Source organism: Megascapheus bottae, chromosome 31 (assembly GCF_031878675.1).
Source record: "Megascapheus bottae isolate mThoBot1 chromosome 31, mThoBot2.hap1, whole genome shotgun sequence".
NCBI lineage: Eukaryota > Metazoa > Chordata > Mammalia > Rodentia > Geomyidae > Megascapheus > Megascapheus bottae.
This window is the reverse complement of record NC_143539.1, coordinates 5,116,389-5,135,083: the sequence shown is the minus strand read 5'-3', so window position 1 is coordinate 5,135,083 and position 18,695 is coordinate 5,116,389. Positions and strand designations below refer to the sequence as shown.

The window sequence follows — 18,695 nt, the reverse complement described above, 5'->3', positions numbered from 1 at the left end:
GCAGGAAAGTCTGGGAGACTCTTATCTCTAATGAACTACCCAAAAATGGCTGTATGGCTCAAGGGGTAGAGTGCCAGCCTTAAGCATAAAAGCTCAGGGACAGTGCTCCAGCCCTGAGGTAAAGCTTTGGGACTGGCACCAACGTCATAATAATAATGATAATGATAATAATAATGATGATCTTGTAAGATTTGAGGCCTCATGGAATTGCTGAGATGGTGAGAAAACAGACACTTGTCTAGGGGAAGTATACGTTGCTACAACACTCGGAAAGGGGATTTCTCAAATGTTCTCAGGAAATCTTTTGACACAGCAAAAACACTTCAAGTTGCGTGAGGCAGTGCCTGCCTTTAATCTCCAACGAACCACCAGAAAACCACAAGTGGCACTGTAACTATGAGTAGTAGCGTGCTAGCCTTGAGCAAGAGCTCAGGGACAGCACCCAGGCCCTGCGTTCAAGTCTCATGATTGACAAAAAAAAAAAAAAATGGTCGCCAAAAAAAAAAAAAAAAAATAGCAAAGAGGCCAGGACTGTGGCCTAGAGGTAGAGTGCTTGTCTACCACGCACAAAACCCTGAGTTCAATTCCTTGATAACCACATCCACAGAAAAAAAAGCCAGAAGTGGTGCTGTGGCTCAAGTAGTAGAGTGCTAGCCTTGAGAAAGCTCAAGGACAGTGCCGAGGCCTGAGTTCAAGTACCAAGACTGGCAAAAAAAAAATAATAAAAAGAAAACAGCTGAGAAACACATTAAAAGCTGGTAAGAAGGAAGGCTGGGCGCACACACACACACACACACACACACATTTTAGATGTGCTGGGCGCCGTGGTTTACGCCTATAATTCTAGCTACTCAGGAGGCTGAGATCTGAGGATGAAGGTTCAATACCAGCCTCGGCACAAAAGGACCTGAGACTCTTATCTGGCGTTGAAGTAAAAATAAATAAATAAATAAATCCAGGGAAGGGTTGGGGAGGGCAGAGGTAGAATGTGGCTGCTGCCCTGAGCCGCCCTTCTTTCTCTGACCAGGGTCTGAGTGGGTGATTAACACCTACACTGTTCCTACATTTTCCTCTCAGCTGTGTCGATACTGGCCAAGCTAAATCATGACCTTCAGAGCATGTGAAGGTCCCACAGAGGTGGTAGGGGGCAACTAAGTGTCCTTGGATGGACTGTCCAGCAGGGCCAGGCCTTCAGCTGGAGGTCAGGCTGTGCTGTGCTGTATGTGCATGGCACTGGGACTTAAACTCAACCTCTTGCTCACTTAGCTTTTTTTTTTTCCTCAAGATTGAGCCATAGCTCCACTTCCTGCTTTTTGCTGGTTAATTGAAAATAAGGGCCTCACAGATTTGTCTTCCTAGGCTGGCTTGGAGCCAGGATCCTCACATCTCAGCCTCTTGAGTAAGTAGGATTGCCAGCGTGAATCACTGGACGCTCAAGCCCAGGTGGTGGAATGTGACTTTATCCCGGGGTATGATGGAAACCCTGGAGAATCTGAGACCAGATTTCTCCTGGTCTACCTGAGAGCCAAAGGTATGGTGGCCCCAAGGAGCAGGCGAGGCCCCCAGGGCTTGGCAGGCCCCGCCCCTGATGTCACCATCACATTATGAGATAAGGCCTGGCTGACCAATCAGCTGCCATTTGATCTTACAATGGGTCCTGGCAACCCAATATGATGTGGGGCCCACAGGGGTGGAGACCCCACCAGTGGGGTGAGTGTGAGGGCAGAGGGAGAGCCTGCAGGGCAGGTGAGTCCCCGAGGCCAGGGCTGGCTACCTGCGCCCTGCTGGTGGGTGCGCACAGCCCAGAGGGCTTGGAAAGGTCCCAAACCTGACCCTTCAGCCCTAATTCCAACCCCAAGGCTACTGACTTGCCTGCCCCTTGCTGCCAGGAGCTTTCCCAGGCCTACCTGAGGTGGGTTGGGGAGCGGAGCCGGGAGGGGGTGGAGATGGATGGCCAGGTGAGGAAATATCCTCCAACCTGGCAGGCAGGTTGGGGAGGGGAGGGTGTGGGGCAGGGCGGGGGCGAGGTGTCTGTCAGGGTATGGAGGTGGTGACTGGGACTCAGGGAAAGCTTCCTCAAAGTTCCAGACCACGCAGAGAATACGCATCATGATAGTGATGATACTAAAAACTGAGCGCCTCTTATGTGCCAGGCACTGGGTTGGGTTTTGTTTGGTTTGGGTGGTACCGGGATTTGAACTCATGGTTTTACACTTGTCTAAGCAGTGTGACCACTTAGGGCCACTTGATTTAGTTATTTAGCCATTTGTTTTAGTCATCTAGAATACTACCTATTTGAGTCCCAATTTCCCCCCACACACACACCTTTTCTTTTCTTTTCTTTCTTTCTTTTAAGCTCTCTTGCTCAAGGTTAGTGCTCTACCACTTTGAGGCACAGTGCCACTTCTGATTTTCTGGTGATTTATTGAAGGTAGAGAGTCTCGTGGCATATTCCTGAGTAGCTAGGATTACAGGTGCGAGCCAATAGCACCCAGCTTTTTTTTTTTTTTTTTGTAGAGTTTCACAGACTTGCCTGTCCAGGCTGCCTTTGAACCATGGTCCTCAGAGCTCAGCCTCCTGAGTAGCTAGGATTATAGGCATAAGCCACTGGTTTGTAGATGTGGGATATGATTAAGAATTGAGGGGCCAGGAGTTTGCCAGGTGGTAGAGTGCTTGCCTTAGCATGCATGAAGACCGGGGTTCAATTCCCAGTACCACATATATAGAAAAAACTGGCAGTGGTGCTGTGGCTCAAGTGGTAGAAAGTCCAAGGACAGTGCTCAGGCCCTGAGTTCAAGCCCCAGGAATAGTAGAGAAAAAAAAAAGGAAGGAAGGAAGGGAGGGATAGAGGGAGGGAGGGAAAGCGGGAGGGAGGGAAGGAGGGAAAGAAAGGAAGGAAGGAAGGAAGAATTGGGTCCCTCTGAGCACAAGGGTTTTCCAGGGCACATATCACCCCCAAAGAGAAAAAACTGGTCTCATTTCTAGGTTACTTCACAAACCCCAACTCCAGCTAAATCTCAGCTCAGTTATCATGACCATTAGTCAAAAAAAAACAAAACAAAACAAAACACCAAGCCAGGTGCCAGTGTCTCACGCCTGGAATTCCAGCTACTCAGGAGGCTGAGGTCTAAGGATGGCTGTTCAAAGCCAGCCTGGGCAAGAAAGGCCGAGAGACTCTTATCTCCAATGAACCACCTGAAAACCGGAAGTGCAGCTGTGGCTCAAAGTGGTAGAGAGCTAATCTGGAGCTATAAAGAAGCTCAGAAACAGCCGGGCGGGTGTGGTGGCGTGGTGACTCACACCTGTAATCCTAGCTACTCAGGAGGCTGAGATCTAAGGATCACGGTTCAAAGCCAGCCCAGGCACAAGAGGACCGGAGACTCTTATCTCCAATTGACCTCTAGAAAATGGGAAGTGGGGCTTGGCTCAAGGGTAGAATAGTAGCCTTGAGCTGGAGAGCTCAGTGACGCCCAGGCCAGTTGAAGCCTCATGACCCACCAAAAAGAAGAAGAAGAAGGAGGAGGAGAGGAAGAGAGGAAGAAGAAGAAGAAGAAGAAGAAGAAGAAGAAGAAGAAGAAGAAGAAGAAGAAGAAGAAGAAGAAGAAGAAAAAGAAGAAGAAAAAGAAGAAGAAAAAGAAGCAGCAGCAGCAGCAGCTCAGAGACAGCCCCCAGGCCTTGAGTTCTAGCTTTCTAGCTTCACAACTGACTAGAGAGAGAAAATTAGCCAGCCACCAGTGGCTCATGGCTGTTATCCTCGCTACTCAGGAAACTGAGATCCGAGAATCACAGTTGGAAATCACACTGGGCAGCCTGAGACTTTTTGGGGGGGGGTCAATCATGGGACTTGAACTCAAGTCTGGCCGCTGTCCCTGAGCTCTTCAGCTCAAGGCTAGGGCTCTACCACTTGAGCTACAGCACCACTTCCAATTTTGTAGTGGTTAACTGGAGATAGAGTCTTATGTAGTTTCATGCCGTAGCTGGCTTTGAACCCTGATTCTCAGATCTCAGCCTCTGGAGTAGCTAGGGTTACAGGGATGAGTCATGAGACTCTCATCTTCAAATACCAAAAAAATCAAACTGGTGCTGTGGTTCAAGGGGTAGAGCGCTAGCCTTGAGCTAAAAGAGCTCAGGGACAGTGCCCCAGGCTGAGGTCAAGTTCCAGAACTGGCACAAGCCAAACAAAGCAAACTGGCACAGAGAAGTGCTTCCTGTGTCACACAGCAAGTTAACCACCTGGGCCACCTGAACTCCAGGTCCTCCGTTCCACATCAAGGCTCCCCTCTTCCCCGCTTTCTCCCCAGACGCAGACTCTTCCCCCCGTGTCCACCCAGTGCTCTGACCACACTGGTCACCATGGCTTCTTCCAAGTTGCCTGCGGTGTCTGGTGAGGAAGACACCACCATTCTCATGACCAAAGAAGAGCTGGAGGCGCTGCGTGTGGCCTTCGAGTCCGGGGACATCCCGCAGGCCGCGTCCCGCCTCCGGGAGCTGCTGGCCTCCTCCGAGAGCACCCGGCTGGAGGTGGGCGTCACGGGCGAGTCGGGAGCCGGCAAGTCGTCCCTCATCAATGCCCTGCGTGGTTTGGGGGCCGAAGACCCCGGTGCAGCCCTCACCGGGGTGGTGGAGACCACGATGCAGCCCTCGCCTTACCCGCACCCCCAGTTTCCTGATGTCACCCTGTGGGACCTGCCAGGGGCCGGCTGTCCAGGTTGTCCGGCCGATAAATACCTGAAGCAGGTGGACTTTGGCCGCTATGATTTCTTCCTGTTGGTGTCTCCCCGGCGCTGCGGGGCGGTGGAGACCCGCCTGGCCTCCGAGATCCTCCGCCAGGGCAAGAAGTTTTACTTCGTGCGTACCAAAGTGGACGAGGACCTGGCGGCCACGCGATCCCAGAGGCCCTCGGGCTTCAGTGAATCCATGGTCCTTCAAGAGATCCGGGAGCACTGCGCCGATCGCCTGCGGGCCGTGGGTGTGAGCGATCCCCGCATCTTCCTGGTGTCTAACCTAGCCCCGGCCCGCTATGATTTCCCCATGTTGGTGGCCACGTGGGAACACGATCTCCCGGCCCACCGGCGCCACGCGGGCCTCCTGTCCCTACCTGACATCTCGCTCGAGGCCCTGCAGAAGAAAAAGGACATGCTTCAAGAACAGGTCCTGAAGACGGCCTTGGTGTCCGGCGTCATCCAGGCGCTGCCCGTGCCCGGCCTGGCCGCCGCTTACGACGACGCCCTCCTCATCCGCTCCCTGCGTGGGTACCACCGCAGCTTCGGCCTGGATGACGACTCGTTGGCCAAGCTGGCTGAGCAGGTGGGCAAGCAGGCCGGCGACCTGCGCTCCGTCATCCGCTCCCCGCTGGCCAACGAGGTCTCGCCAGAAACCGTCCTGAGACTCTATTCCCAGTCCTCCGACGGCGCCATGCGTGTGGCTCGTGCCTTTGAGAGGGGCATCCCCGTGTTCGGGACGCTGGTGGCTGGGGGCATCAGCTTTGGCACCGTGTACACCATGTTGCAGGGCTGTCTCAACGAGATGGCCGAGGACGCGCAGCGCGTGCGGATCAAGGCCCTGGAAGAGGAGGAGCCCCAGTCGGAGGTCAGCCTGGAGGCGGCTGGGGACCCCGGTGTGGAGAAGCGGGCAACCGGGGAGGTGGGGGGCAGTGACGACAGCCCACTGTCCACCCGCAGGAAGCTGGGCCTTCTTCTCAAGTACATTCTTGAAAGTTGGAAGAGACGTGACTTGGCAGAATAGAAATAAAAGTGCAGCCCAACCCCGCCCCTCACCCCCACCCCAAGCCTTAAAAGGAATCCGCACTCCAAGCAAGCCCGTGTGACTTTTTTTTTTGGAGGGGTGGGGGGTGACGTCCCAGCTGAGTTGGGGGTTCACACATTTGAATGGGTGAGAACTGAGCTGGGAGGGTGGGGGTTACAGTGGTGCCCAGGGCCCAGGACTTCTAGTGGTGTGGCCCCTGGGGGAAAACTCTGTGCCAGGATAACACAGGCCGCGTGTGCCAAGATGAGAAGCCAAGGCCCGTGGACTTCAGCTGCAGCGTTTTCCGGAGTTCCTAGGATGGGACAGGAGGCAGAGGAGGACGCGAGAGGAAGGGAGAGAAAGGGAGGGTGGAGGCTCTGCCGCCTCGGTGTAGGGTGGTGGGAAAGGCCGAGACCTTTGTGCAGCATCCGACCTGACAGGTGAGGGCTGCTTCTAGTAGCACCCGAGGCTGGGTACTGGTATAAAGGGGGCTCAGTACTCATGGGGCCAGGTGTTGGGGGGGGGCCTGCTTCCCAGGATGGTGGCTGCAGGTGTGAGTGAGGAAAGGTGCACAAACAGGCTTGCACAACTGTAGTTTATTTGCACCACCAGATGGTCCCCCCTGGCTCAGAGCTGTCCACCCACCTCACCTCCAGGGGCAGCCGAGGCCCCCCCAGGCGTGACGATGCCCGGGGCCACTCCTCGACCAGCCCGATGGGGTCAGGGTGGGCTTCTCTTCCCAGCCTGGGATGCGATCTTTCCAGTCACCCCCGAGCAGCCGCCGCCTCCCCGCTCGCCCTTTGGTCTTCTCTAGGCAGGGACATCACCACCCCTGGCCTTTCTGGCCGCCTTGCCGCTACTCTGTCTGCGCACACCGCTCCCTGGCTGTCCACCGGGGACCCCGTGTGTCCCCGCACGGCGTCTTCCCTCCGCCTCAGGCCAGCAGGCGGCTGTACTCTGCCAGGGCGGAGGACTTCTTCACCCCGTCCCAGATGCGGGCAGCGTAGTGGAACCTGCGAGAACCCAGTGGGGGTCAGAGCAGCCTGAACCGCCTGGGGCCCACACAGCCCAGCATGGGCCCTGGACCAGTGGGAAACTGAGGCTCACATCCAATCCTGGCAGTGCCCCTGACACAGGGACACAGAGATGCTCATCTGAGAGTGCCAGGAGTGGATAAAGATTCCAACACCACCTGGAGGACCTGTGGCCCCCAAGAACACCCAATGGGCCCCCCCAGCTCATACCCTGGAGCTGCCTCCCTGGAGGAGGCATCCATTTGCTTTGGGCTGTGGATACTAATGCCCTGTGGCACGGGGAGGGGGGAGGGGGGCTGTGGTGGGCGCAGGGGAGACCCAGGAGGTGGATTACAAGGGACAGAGAGCTGACTGTAGGTCCTGAGCAGCTGTGCCACCCAGGAGCTCAGAAGCCAACCTCCACACCTCACCCAGCGGCCTGGGCCTGGCTCAGAGCTAGAGACCACCTGTGCCATTTAGCCAAAGTGGGTGACTTTGGTGTATTTTCTCTGAGCCTAAATTTCTCCTACAAATATCCGACAAGACCTAGCACACTGGCTGGTTAGGACTGGAAGGTTGTCTGCAGGACAGGGGCTGGTGGAACAGCAGCTATCTCCATTGTTCCAGAAAGTTCCAGAAAGGCAAGGTCACCCAAAGTCCTCCCTGTACAGGGTCTTACCAGTTGTTTTGTTTTCCCTGTCAGTCCTGGGGCTTGACCTCAGGGCCTGGGTGCTGGCCTTGAGCTTTTTTTTGCTCAAGGCTAGTGCTCTACCACTTAAGTCAGAGTCATTTCCGGCTTGGAATAGAATGGACCAGCCTGGTTCCCAGCCCCATCTTACCAGTTCTTCTCAGTGAGGATGGTGTGGGACAGCTGTGGCCGTGCCATAGACATCACCTGGCTTCGGAGCTTGCTCACCAAGCACTGGAAACTGGGGTGGCCCCGGTACCCAGGCAGCAGGGAGAAGAGTGGGCTGGACCCGGGCCCTGGAAAATTGGCGTGTGCACCTCTGAGTTTAGCCCTAGACCGGCTCTTCAAAACTCTGAAACAGACCTCCAAACACTGGAGGGACGGCCCACCCCTCTCCCCGTGTCCTAGCTGCCCCTGAGGGGACCAGGGCACCTGCTCTGGGTGGGTTCTCGCTCTCCGCCTCGCTATCCATGAAGGGCACGAGGAACAGGTTGACCTCGGAGTCCAGGAAGTCGGGTGGCAGCCCCGGGAAGACGTTGCACTGGAGCATGGACAGAGTCCCTGCAGGAGGGTGTGGTCAGCCTGGGGCGGGGCATGGGGGCGGGGCATGGGGGCGGGGCAGGGGGCGGGGGCAGGGGGCGGGGCTCACCCTTGTACCGCAGATGAGAGTGGGCCATGAGCTGGTCGATCATCAGGTGCATCTGGCGCAGCTTCCGGGGACAGAAGTCCTCGCGGCGAGCCTTGTTCTGCAGAAAGACTTGGGGGGGGGGCGTTAAGGGCACATAGGTGTGAGGCCCTTCTCTTTCTCACCCCATTATCTGGGGGGGGAGGCAGCAGCAAGGCCTGGTTTCTGCCCTCAGTTGAAACAGCCAGGAGATCAGGACAGGATAGGTGGCCATGGGCTTGGGGGGCCCTGCTACAGGGAGGTCAGGAAAAAGCACTTGGCACAAGAGCAGCAGAGAAGGCCAGCCACGGAGGCAGAGGAAAGGTGGGGGAGGGCAGGGGAGGAGTCCCCTTCCCTACCAGTAGCCTGTGCTACAGGAGGGACCAGCAACAGGCAGATGTGATCAAGTCCCCTTCTGCGCAGGGACCCACACCACAGACTCCATGGCTGGAGCTGGGCTGCCTCCTTCCTCTCTCACAACTCTCCAGAGTGCTCCTTCCAGACCCCACCCCCTGCTTCCACCCCCCTCCCTCCAGCTTCCTCCCTCCTCTTGTCCCTTTGGGCCTGGAACAGCTCCTACCCAGGTGCGGGTAGTACTCAGTGCCTTCCTCGGAGCCCGTGGAGCTGCTGGACTCGTGGCTGGGGGATGGGGTGGAGGGCTTCACCATCTCCGCTGTCTGCAGGAACCTGGGTGCAGAGGAGTAGATGACGCACTGTGGCCCTTGACCCCCAGCCCAGGCAGAGGTCATCCCAAGAGTTTCGTGAAAGCCACAGACGCCTCACACACAACGTTAGGCAGGCCCAGACTCAACAACCCCAGACCAATGCAAACCGTGTGAAAAGATTTTCTGCCATTGTCGATCATGGGACTTGAACTTAGGTCTGGATGCTGTTGGCGCTCTTTTGCTCAAGGCTAGCACTGTACCATTTTGAGTCACAGCGCCACTTCTGTTTTCTGGTAGTTCACTGGAGACAAGAATCTCATGGAAGCCCAACACGGTGGCTCATGCCTGTAATCCTAGCTACTCAGGAGGCTGAGATCTGAGGATCAAGGTTCAAAGCCAGCCCCAGCACAATAGGACCTGACTCTTATTTCCAATTAACCTCTAGAAAATGGGAAATGGGGCTTGGCTCAAGAGGTAGGGTGGTAGCCTTGAGCTGTAGAGTTTAGGGACAACATCCAGACTAAGTTCAAGCCCCTGACACATACCTATACATACATATACACATACACACGCACACACGCACACACCCGCATGCACGCACGCAGGCACGCACGCAGGCACGCACAAAAGAATCTCATGGAACCTTTTCTTTTTTTTTTTTTTGCCAGTCCCGGGCTTGAGCTCAGGGCCTGAGCACTGTCCTTGGACTTTCTCAAGGCTAGAGCTCTACCACTTGAGCCTCAGCACCATTTCCGGCTTTTTTTCTATGTATGTGGTACTGAGGAATCGAACCCGGGTCTTCATGCATGCTAGGCAAGCACTTTAACCACTAGGCCAAACTCCCGGCCCCTCATGGAACTTTTCTACCCTGGCTGGTTTTGAACTGGGATCCCACTGTCTCAGGTACCAGGTCCCCTGTCCAGCCACCCAGTCAAAGACGTTTACAGGGCTTCCAGCTGTGGTGGTTATGATCAAAGCTGCTTACAAATATCTGTGCACACGCCTGGATACCCGGGATGGAGAAGGAAACGAACCATCACCTAGGTCCGGGGAAAGCGGGGCTGCCAAGATGTGGGCACACAGGCTTACACTGGCACATGCACACCCCGCCCCATTCACAGCCACACACACTCACATACACACACTCCAGCACGACATCCACTGGGTCCAGGGGCCAACTGGTTCAAAATCAAGGCTCTTCCCAGAACCCATCTCCCACCTGCTTTCTTCACCCTGCTTCTCAGTACCTGGGGCATGTCCACTCAGGCCCAGTACCCTTGCCACATGTACAATCCTGGATCCTGGTATGTGTGTAGCAGTAGGCCACCCCACAAGGACACCTGATCCCCAGCCCCTCCCTGGCCACCACCCACCTCCAATGTCACCATACAAATAGCAAGCCACACTGCCAGCTGCTCTGTGCCCACCAGACACGGCCAGGTCCAGGCTCTAAGGTGTGTATCGTCCACACATCCCACACAACAGGTCTGCCGGCAAAGAACTGACAGAAAACTTTGCCACATCCAGCCAGGGTGGGAGTCAAACCTAGGGCCTGCTAACTCACAGGGCATCTATTTCCTAACCCCAGCTTGTTCCACCTGCCTCCTTCCTTCCCTGTCCCTCCCTCCCTTCCTCCTCCTTTGCCTGGGCCTGTGACGAGCCTGCCCGGTGACTTCACGTATTCCCCTCTCCTCCCCCGCCCCCCACCAGCCCCTCACCTGTACAGACTGAGGTCTGTGAACCAGTCCTGGACCACAATCACCACGTGGCAGACGGTGAAGAGGAAGGCGGCAATCTGCAGAGACTGAAGGGTGGCAGGGGAAGGGCAGAGCTGGGGGTTCACCGGCCCAGACTGGGGACCTTGATGGCAGGACGCAGCCAGGAGAAGCAGCAGGTCAGGGCCTTAAGCCCTTTGTGCGTGGTGTAGGCTGGGCACTCGTGGCCCTCTGGGGACAGGTGGCGCAGAGGGAGGACCTGGCAGGGAAGCCATCCTAACTGTGCCCTCTCTCTAGGCCTTGGGATACCAGGGTGCCCAGCTCCCTACCGCAGCCTGGGGCCCGCCTCACCTGCATCTCAACGTAGGTATGGGGAAGGTTGTACTCGGGGGGCAGTTTGCGGTCATTGTTGATGAGGTGGTCGAGGATGGAGGGGCTCAAGATGGGCTGAGGAGGACCAAGGGGGAGAGAGTCACATGGGAAGGGGCTGGCCATATCAGCAAGTGCCCCGCGTTGAAGGCAAATCCGGGTCCTCTGCATTTAGCCCTTAAAGGTGTTTTGTGGATGGTGCTTGTTTCAAAGCTTTGCTACAGTAATTACTTGGGCCAAAAAGAATTGGTCTGAACCTGGGTGCTCGTGGCTCACGCCTGTAATCCCAGCGAATCAGGAGGCTGAGATCTTGGGATCCCCATGCCAAGCCAGAGCAGGCAAAAGACAGGCCGCACACGCACAGGGCGGGGAGAGCCGTACCTGTGTGTCCAGGAACACGATCCGTTCCTGGGTGATGAAGAAATCGATGCCACTGGTCTGGTTGCCCCCTCGTTCCTTCATCTCTGCACTCTGGGCTCGGAACACGTAGGCCCTGCAGAGAGACGGGGGCAGGTGGGACCTGACAGCGGTTCCTGACCTTAGCTGCCTGGAGGGCGGAGGCCGCAAGAGGAGAAGCGCAGAGTCCTCGCCTGCCCGTGGGACCCGTGCTGGGGCCCCTCTGCACCCCACACTTCACGCTTGTCATGAGCTCAGCCAACAGAACCAGGACATGGAGATGCTTAAGGAGCAGACACTGCCTGATGGCTGGGACTCAAACAGAATGTGTACGTATCCTGGTCCTGGGGCTTGAACTCGGCCTGGCCACTACCCTCGACCTTTTTCGCTCAAGGCTGATGCTCTACTACTTGACTCACAGCCCAACCCCACTTTTGTGTGTGTGTGTGTGTGTGTGTGTGTGTGTGTGTGTATGTGATTGGTTAGAGATAGAGTCTCCTGGACTTTCCTGCCTGGGGTGACAACAAACTATGATCCTCAGATCTCAGCCTCCCGAGAAACTCCGATTATGGACAGGAACCACCAGTGCTTCTATTTTCTGTATCTCCACAACCATCCTCCTTCTCCAATGATCAGAGCCATGGAGGGAAAGGAGCTGCTCAGAATCCTGCGGCAATGCCCAGGCTCCTGGGGTCCCGCCTCCCCCACCCCGCTGGCACTCCACATCTCCTCACCTCTGGTCTTCCTCTGGGGTGTTGCCTGACAACAGGGACATCACCATGGACTTTCCGGTCCCCTGGAGGCCCAAGACCCCGACCACTAGCATGTCGGTGTGATCCAGCAGGTACTGCAGGCAGGGAGGAGAAGTGGCATCACCCTCATGGATCTGCCCGGGGCTGGGGCAGAGGTGATGGGGGTGGGGGTGGCACATTTGTAGAGGAGGAGGGTTATGTAGAATGGTCTGGCCCAAAGACCAGCCACCTTGTGAGAGCTGGGAGGTAGGGGAGAGGCTCCAGAATCTGGGGGACAAGGGGAGGGGGATGAAGGAAGGACGGAGGGACAAAAGAGGGAGGAGCATGAGCTGAGAACACTGGCTCATGCCTGTAATCCTAGCTACTCAGGAGGCTGAGATCTGAGGATCAAGGTTCAAAGCCAGCCCCGGCACAAAAGGACTTGAGACTCTTATCTCTAATTAACCTCTAGAAAGTGGGAAGTGGGGCTTGGCTCAAGTGTAGGGCGGTAGCCTTGAGCTGAAGAGCTCAGGGACAGCGCCCAGGCCCAGAGTTCAAGCCCCATGACCCACCAAGAAAAAGGCCGGGGAGGAAGAGACCACCATGATTGCAGGAATCAATGCCCAGGGATGAGGAAATGGGCAGACTTGAAGAAGGCAGGCCTGGGAAAGGGCCCCAGGACAGCCGCCTGGCAGGCCCCTGCTGGAGGGGGGAGCGCCGGGCGTGTCCAGGCGCAGTCTGGGGCTCTCCAGTCTTTTTGGCCTCCGAGCCACCTGCACTGCCAATGGCCACCACCAGGGGGCGGAAGAGGCTCGCCTCGGGCCGCCGGCTCGGCTGAGCAGCTTCAATAACGATGACGACGACGACGATGATGATAATAATAATAATCGGACGCATGACTCAGTCTGGCAGGTGGTTGTGCACCTGCTGGGCAAGCTTGCGCGCAATCCATGTCCCCCACCTCTACCTCCCTCTTTTTTCTTTTCTTTCCTGCCGGCCCTGGCCTTGAACTCAGGGCCTTGGGCTTCCTCAAGGCCAGAGCTCCACCTCTGTGTGTGCATGCTGGGCGGGCTGGCCTCCGGCTCTGCCTCCCTGGACGGGGTTACAGGCATGCGCGGACATGCCCGGCTGCCGGCGGGGGGAGGGCAGGGGAGCCCGTACCTCGATGGCACTGTCGCACCAGTTCATCTGGTCGTCCACCAGCTTGATGCTGTGCTTCATGCGCTCTGGGGGCAGCAGCTTGGCCTGGCCCACGACGGCTGCGGGGGACAGGGCGGGGTCGGGGCCAGGGGACACGCGCGGGGTGGGGGGGCGGGGGGGAGGACAGGGTGCTGGGGGGCAGGACACGGGGCGCGGGGTGGGGGCGGAAGGGGGACAGGGCACGGGGACGGGGCAAGGGGTTGGGGGTCGGGGCGACAGGGTGCTGGGGGGGCAGGGCACAGGGCGCGGGGTCGGAGTGGAGGGGGGACAGGGCGCGGGGACGGGGCGCGGGGTGGAGTGCCGGGTGGGGGGAACGGGGCGCGGGGGGACAGGGCGCGGGGTGGGGAGTCGGGGCTCGGGGTGTGGGGTCGGGACGGGGGTGGGGGACGGGGTGCGGGGTGGGGAGACAGGGTGCGGGGTGAGGAGTCCGGGTGAGGAGACGGGGCGCGGGGTGGGGAGTCGGGGCGCGGGGTGGGGAGTCGGGGCTCGGGGTGTGGGGCCGGGACGGGGGGGTTGGGACGCGGCGCGGGGTGTGGGGTCGGGACAGGGGGTGGGGAGTCGGGGCTCGGGGTGTGGGATCAGGACGGGGGGGGACGGGGCGCGGGGTGTGGGGTCGGGACGGGGGGGGAGTGGGACGCGGCGCGGGGTGGGGGGTCAGGACGGGGGGGGGGGACGGGGCGCGGGGTGGGGGGTCGGGGCGCGGGGGAGGGCAGGGCCCGTGGGTCCCAGCGCGGCCCCCACTCACGGTCCATGGCGGTGGGGGCGGCCGTGCCCATGCCGCGGTTCTGGATCTGGTACACGGGCTGCGTGGGTCTCTGCCCCTCCTTCTCTCCCTTGGGCGGCGCGGGGGCGGCGGCGGGCGGCGGCGCGGCGCCCTCGGGGGCGGGGGCTCCGGGCGCGGGGGGCCCCTTCCCCTCGTCCCGCGCCTTCATGAGCACGATGGGCTTCTCCAGCGGGGCGGGGGCGGGGGGCGCGGCGGGGGCGGCGGCGGCGGGCGGCTGCTTCGACTGTGGGGCGAAGAGGGGCGTCGTGAGGGCCCGGCCCGCCGCCCCCGCCCGCCCCGGCCCGCGCCCGCTCCCAGCCCGCTCACCCGCTCGGCCGGGGGCTTGGACAGGATGATGGGGGTCTTCTGCATGATGGCGGCGCTCGAGTCCTCACTGCCGTCCTGCGGGGGGGGGGGGGCGGTCACTCTGTCCCCCGACTTCCCTCCCGAGCCGGGAGGTGACCCCCAGGATGAGAAGGGCTGGGTCACCCCAGCTCCAGCCAAGGGGTGACGCCCGCCGCCCTCCCCAGGCTCCCCAGCCACCTTTGTGGGTGGTGGGGCTTGAACTCGGGCCGGCGGGGACCCTGAGCTCTTCTGCGCACGGCTTGGGAGCAGGGGCCCAGGGAGGAGCGGGGCCTGGCCGGCTCGTGCAGGGGTTAGAGCTCATGGGGAGTTGCAGGAAGACGGTGGCTCCTCCGGAGAAATGGTCTCCTTTATGCCCTGGGCTCAAATGGAGGTGCCAGCCAGTGGCCAGCCCCTGAGAGCCAGTCCCCACGCGTGTAGTGTGAACGCTCAGAAAAGGGCCGAATGTTGACTTCCCTCCGCCTTGCCCACTGCCTCTGGTGTAGGGCAAAAACTGTAGAAAGAACTGGAGGCAGAGCAGGGCCTGGTGGTGTTTCTGCTTGGGAGGCAGGAGCAGGAGGGCGATTGGGTTTGAGGCCAGGCAGAGCGACACAGCAAGACCTTGTATTGAAAATAACAATAATACACACACACACACACACACACACACACACACGGGCTGCAGTGGGGCGGCTCAGGTGAAGAGAACCAGCCTAGCATGCCTCCCACCCCAACACTAAATGCTGTAACCCCAGCTCACGCTTTCCATCCTACCAACTCAGGAGGCTTGGCATCGGAAGATTGCAGTTCAAAGCCAGCTGAGGCAGGAAAGTCGATGAGACTCTGATCTCCAATGGACCCTGGTCCCTGTCTCAGACCCTGGTTAAACACTTATGGAACGCAATGGAGACAAGACACACTCACCCGCCTCTCTCTTTCCCATGGTGCGAGGTAGTCTCTCTCCCGACCCCCAGGCCCAGAGAGATTCTGGGGGCCGATGGAGCCCGGCTCCTTCCACCGTCGCCGCCTCTCCATCCCATAGAGGCCAGGCTGACTGTGCCCGGACTCAGACATGCTCTCCTAAAGAACAAAAGGGGGGTCAGGGGAGGAGCGCCTCCCTCTCCACTCAGCTCACCCCACCTGGCAGGATGCAGGCTCTTCCACTCAAAGCTGCAGCTGCTGTTCTGATTGGTTATTCCTGTCACCTGTGGGGCTGAGGCCTGGGGCCTATTGCAACCCAGATTCAGAAGCTGGTCACTTTTTTGTGTGTGTGCTGGTCCTGGGACTCGAACTCAGACCCCTGGATGCTGTCCTTTTATGCTCAAGACTGGTATTCTACCACCTGAACCACAGTCCCACTTCCAGCTTTTGGAGGTTCATTGGGGATTGATCTCACAGGCTTTCCTGCCTAGGCTGGCTTTGAGCCCTGATCCTCAGATCTCAGCCCCCGGAGTTGCTAGGATGATAGGTGTGAGCCATTAGCGCCCAGCTCTGGTCACCTTCTATTCCTCATGCTCAGCCCTCCTCGCACTCCAGGTGTCACTTCAAGTGTCTCCCCATCCAAGTCCACAAACCAACAAATGAACCAACAAAAAGCTGGAAATGGAGCTTATGATTCAAGTGGTCCAGCACCAGCCTGCAGCAGAAAAAGCTCAAGATCGCACGCTGACACTGAGTTTATGTCCAAGTACCGGCACAAAAATGACCATCCGGGCACAGGAGTTTGGCCTAATGGTAGCATGCTTGCCTAGCATGCACAAAGCCCTGGGTTTGATTCCTCTGTACCATATGCATAGGAAAAGCTAGACGTGGTGCTGTGGCTTAAGGGGTAGAGCTCTAGCCTAGAGAAAACCCAAGGACAGTGCTCAGGCCTGGGATTGGCAAAAAAAAAAAAAAAAAAAAAGAGTCATCCATATGTAAGGTGTTCTATGATGCATGGCTGTGTGATAATGTTGAGAGGTCCCTCAGAGGCCCAGGACTCTGTACTCCCTTCTAGAAAGGTTCTTGAGCACTCAGTGTCATAGACAGAGTCCTACTGGGGCCAATCTCCACTCAGTCCACGCCTATGTTCTTTCCTCTCTACCCAAATTTTAAGGTGTGAGGGGCACCTGCCCCCCCCCCAGCCTCCTCAAATGGCAGGGTCAAAGAACAGAGACTGAGACTATGAGAGGCCTGCAGAGCCTACAGGAATGGCCCCTCCCTCCGCCTCCCCAGAGACCTCTCCAGGCCAGAAGTCCCATCCCATGACTTCTGACCTCTCCCTCAAACCCACACTGGGCTGGAGACCCAGAGGAGCTCAAGGCAGGCTATTGGCTGGCGCTTATGAATGATAATTAATTCAACATTTAAATGTTTGGGTCTGGTTGGATCTGAGAACTCCTTTCCCTGCAATTAAGTGTCTGCTTACCTCTTCTCTACTGCATAAATGTCCATTTACAAACCCAAGGGAATCCCCTTCCTACTCCACAATATTGCCCTTGCCACAGGCTTCTAGATCTCAGTCAACTTAGCAGCCCTTGAGGTGAGCGTCCCAGAGTGTCATAGCCCACCAACAATGCAATCTGGGGACCCCTCAGGGCTGTTTCCAAGCTCCTTTGGGGGTGGCCCCCTTGAATTTTACAAAGCCAGCCCCTTTTAAGTGTCTATTTAAGTGCATTTACAGTCTATTTGTCTATTTAAATCTAATTTACCCATTCTTTGGAGGGAGGAACTTTCTCAGATTATATGCATCTCTTCACACACATCCCCTTTGGGGAATCTTCCAGAAGCTAAATGTTTGCAAGTTGTATTTTTGGCCGCTGCAATCCTGGGGCTTGAACTCAAGAGCCTGGGCACTGTTCCTGAGCTTTGTTTGCTCAAGGCTGATGCTCTATCACTTACGCCACAGCGGCATTTCTGCCTTTTTGGGTTGAGTCTCACGGACTTTCCTGGCTAGACTGGCTTCAATGAACCAGGATCCTATTTCAGCCGCCTGAGTAGCTTGGATGGCAGGCGGGAGGCATGGGCACCTGGCCTGTCAGACACGCTCTCAATTCCCATGTTATTAATGCATATCCTCTGATCACCCCTTGAAGTTAATAATCTATCGACTCCAAGCATAGAGGCTTTTGGGGGTGGGGAGGACTTCTCCCACACGGAGCCCCACACTTCTGCTTTCCATGGACACATCCCTGGCGGGAAATTCTGTGCAGGGTTATTTGCAGAAAGTTGCTGTTTTATGAGTGCAGAGACTCGCGGAGCACTTGAGCGGCAATCTCTAGAAGCCTACGGCCTCTCCCCGAATAAACTTGCATATTATTTAACTTCCAATCTCCCACCAAGCTGGCCTAGAGCCTCGCAGAAACCTCCCCGTCCAAACTCAGATTAACCCGCCACCGGCTTCCCAGCCGCCGCTTAACAGTCGGGGCGGAGTTTGGGGGCGTGGTCAGGGGAGTGGCCACCAACACGCCCCGCCCTCGACCACGCCCCTCGCGCGCGCGACTCTCCCCAGGGCTCCTTACCTAATGTGGTCGCTGATTGGCTAGCTGGGTTACGGCGCGCGCTCTCCCGCGATAGGAGTGGAGAGGGGGCGGGGCGCTCCCACCTGAACCCGCTGGCCGAATAAATGGCGTCTGGAAAGGTCAGGCGCGTGAAAGAGACAGAAAGCGCGGACATCCACCACTCCGTAACAGACCTTGGCTTCCCGGAAGCGACACCTAAGGAGGAGATACCGCTTTCGGCCGAGTAGAAAGCAAATCCTGGCCCCTGCGCATGCGCTGCGGCCTAGGCGCGAGGGAATCGCCCCTCCTCCTGCACAGCGTGAGCAGGCGCTGATGGAGGGAGCTGTCCTCGGGGCGCATGCGCGCTCGGGGGCGGGGCGGTAGGCGCGCGCCGCGGCACGCAGTGCGCCTGCGCGGCGGGGGCGGTACTGGAGATGACGTAGGCCGGCTGAGGCCCGGGGCTGAGTGATGGCTGAGGACTCCGGAACGGTTTCACCGGACCTCGGTCCTGGAAGGGATCCCAGCCGGTGCTGGCAGTCAACCTCGGGTCGGGTCACTGCGGGAAAGGCGCCATCTGGTTTGCAACTCAAAGGATGGACCGGCCGGAAGGGGCACCGCAGTGGGCGTCCAGGCGTGGACTGAGGACCCCCTGCCCCCCCACGTCCCCCTGGAACGCCAGGTCCCCCTCCTCGCTCTTCCCCCTGGGATGCTTGGCCCCCTCCCCGCGCCCTTGCCCGGGATACGAGATGGGGCAGCCGGGAGGGTCGGCGGGATCCCCCCGGATGGGGACGCGCGTGCCAGGGGGCCCAGACACGAGTCCCCGGAGAGGCTCGGGGAGGCGGCGCCCGGGGGCGGCCTGCGGGGGGCGCGCGCAGCCCCGGGCGCGGCTCCCCGCCGCTCGCTGGAGAAGCCTGGGGAATGGGAA

At 58.3% G+C, this 18,695-nt stretch overlaps 2 protein-coding genes across 3 annotated transcripts; one reads left to right on the top strand and one right to left on the bottom strand.

The window, feature by feature from the left end:
- Positions 1–1,662: 1,662 nt before the first annotated feature.
- Positions 1,663–5,813, top strand: Irgc (immunity related GTPase cinema). 2 transcript variants are annotated; one of them, XM_090322859.1, is made up of 2 exons: positions 1,663–1,746; positions 4,302–5,813. In XM_090322859.1, exon 2 carries the CDS (start codon positions 4,354–4,356, stop codon positions 5,743–5,745), a length of 1,392 nt encoding a protein of 463 aa, XP_090178985.1. In that variant the 5' UTR covers positions 1,663–1,746; positions 4,302–4,353; the 3' UTR covers positions 5,746–5,813. The 2 variants fall into 2 exon arrangements, with proteins under 2 accessions (XP_090178985.1, XP_090178984.1); XM_090322858.1 differs by having other exon boundaries at positions 1,674–1,912.
- A 513-nt stretch (positions 5,814–6,326) lies between these two features.
- On the bottom strand, positions 6,327–18,101 carry Smg9 (SMG9 nonsense mediated mRNA decay factor). The gene is made up of 14 exons (XM_090322856.1): positions 17,792–18,101; positions 15,216–15,371; positions 14,277–14,351; positions 13,932–14,193; positions 13,148–13,245; positions 11,990–12,102; positions 11,241–11,352; positions 10,842–10,937; positions 10,494–10,579; positions 8,691–8,797; positions 8,096–8,203; positions 7,879–8,007; positions 7,598–7,742; positions 6,327–6,758 (listed from the first exon to the last, which is right to left on the bottom strand). The coding sequence occupies exons 2-14, from the start codon at positions 15,363–15,365 to the stop codon at positions 6,680–6,682; spliced, it is 1,560 nt and encodes a 519-aa protein (XP_090178982.1). The 5' UTR covers positions 15,366–15,371; positions 17,792–18,101; the 3' UTR covers positions 6,327–6,679.
- Positions 18,102–18,695: the final 594 nt, after the last annotated feature.

Bases quoted from the DNA above. Each gene is read 5' to 3' on its own strand.
- Smg9 (XM_090322856.1), bottom strand. From the start codon at position 15,365: ATGTCTGAGTCCGGGCACAGTCAGCCTGGCCTCTATGGGATGGAGAGG. The intron at 10,580-10,841 runs GTGAGGCGGGCC...GCCACCCTTCAG, and splicing joins ATACCTACGTTGAGATGCAG to TCTCTGCAGATTGCCGCCTT. The intron at 8,798-10,493 runs GTGAGGGGCTGG...CTCTGCACCCAG, and splicing joins ACAGACCTCAGTCTGTACAG to GTTCCTGCAGACAGCGGAGA.
- Irgc (XM_090322859.1), top strand. From the start codon at position 4,354: ATGGCTTCTTCCAAGTTGCCTGCGGTGTCTGGTGAGGAAGACACCACC.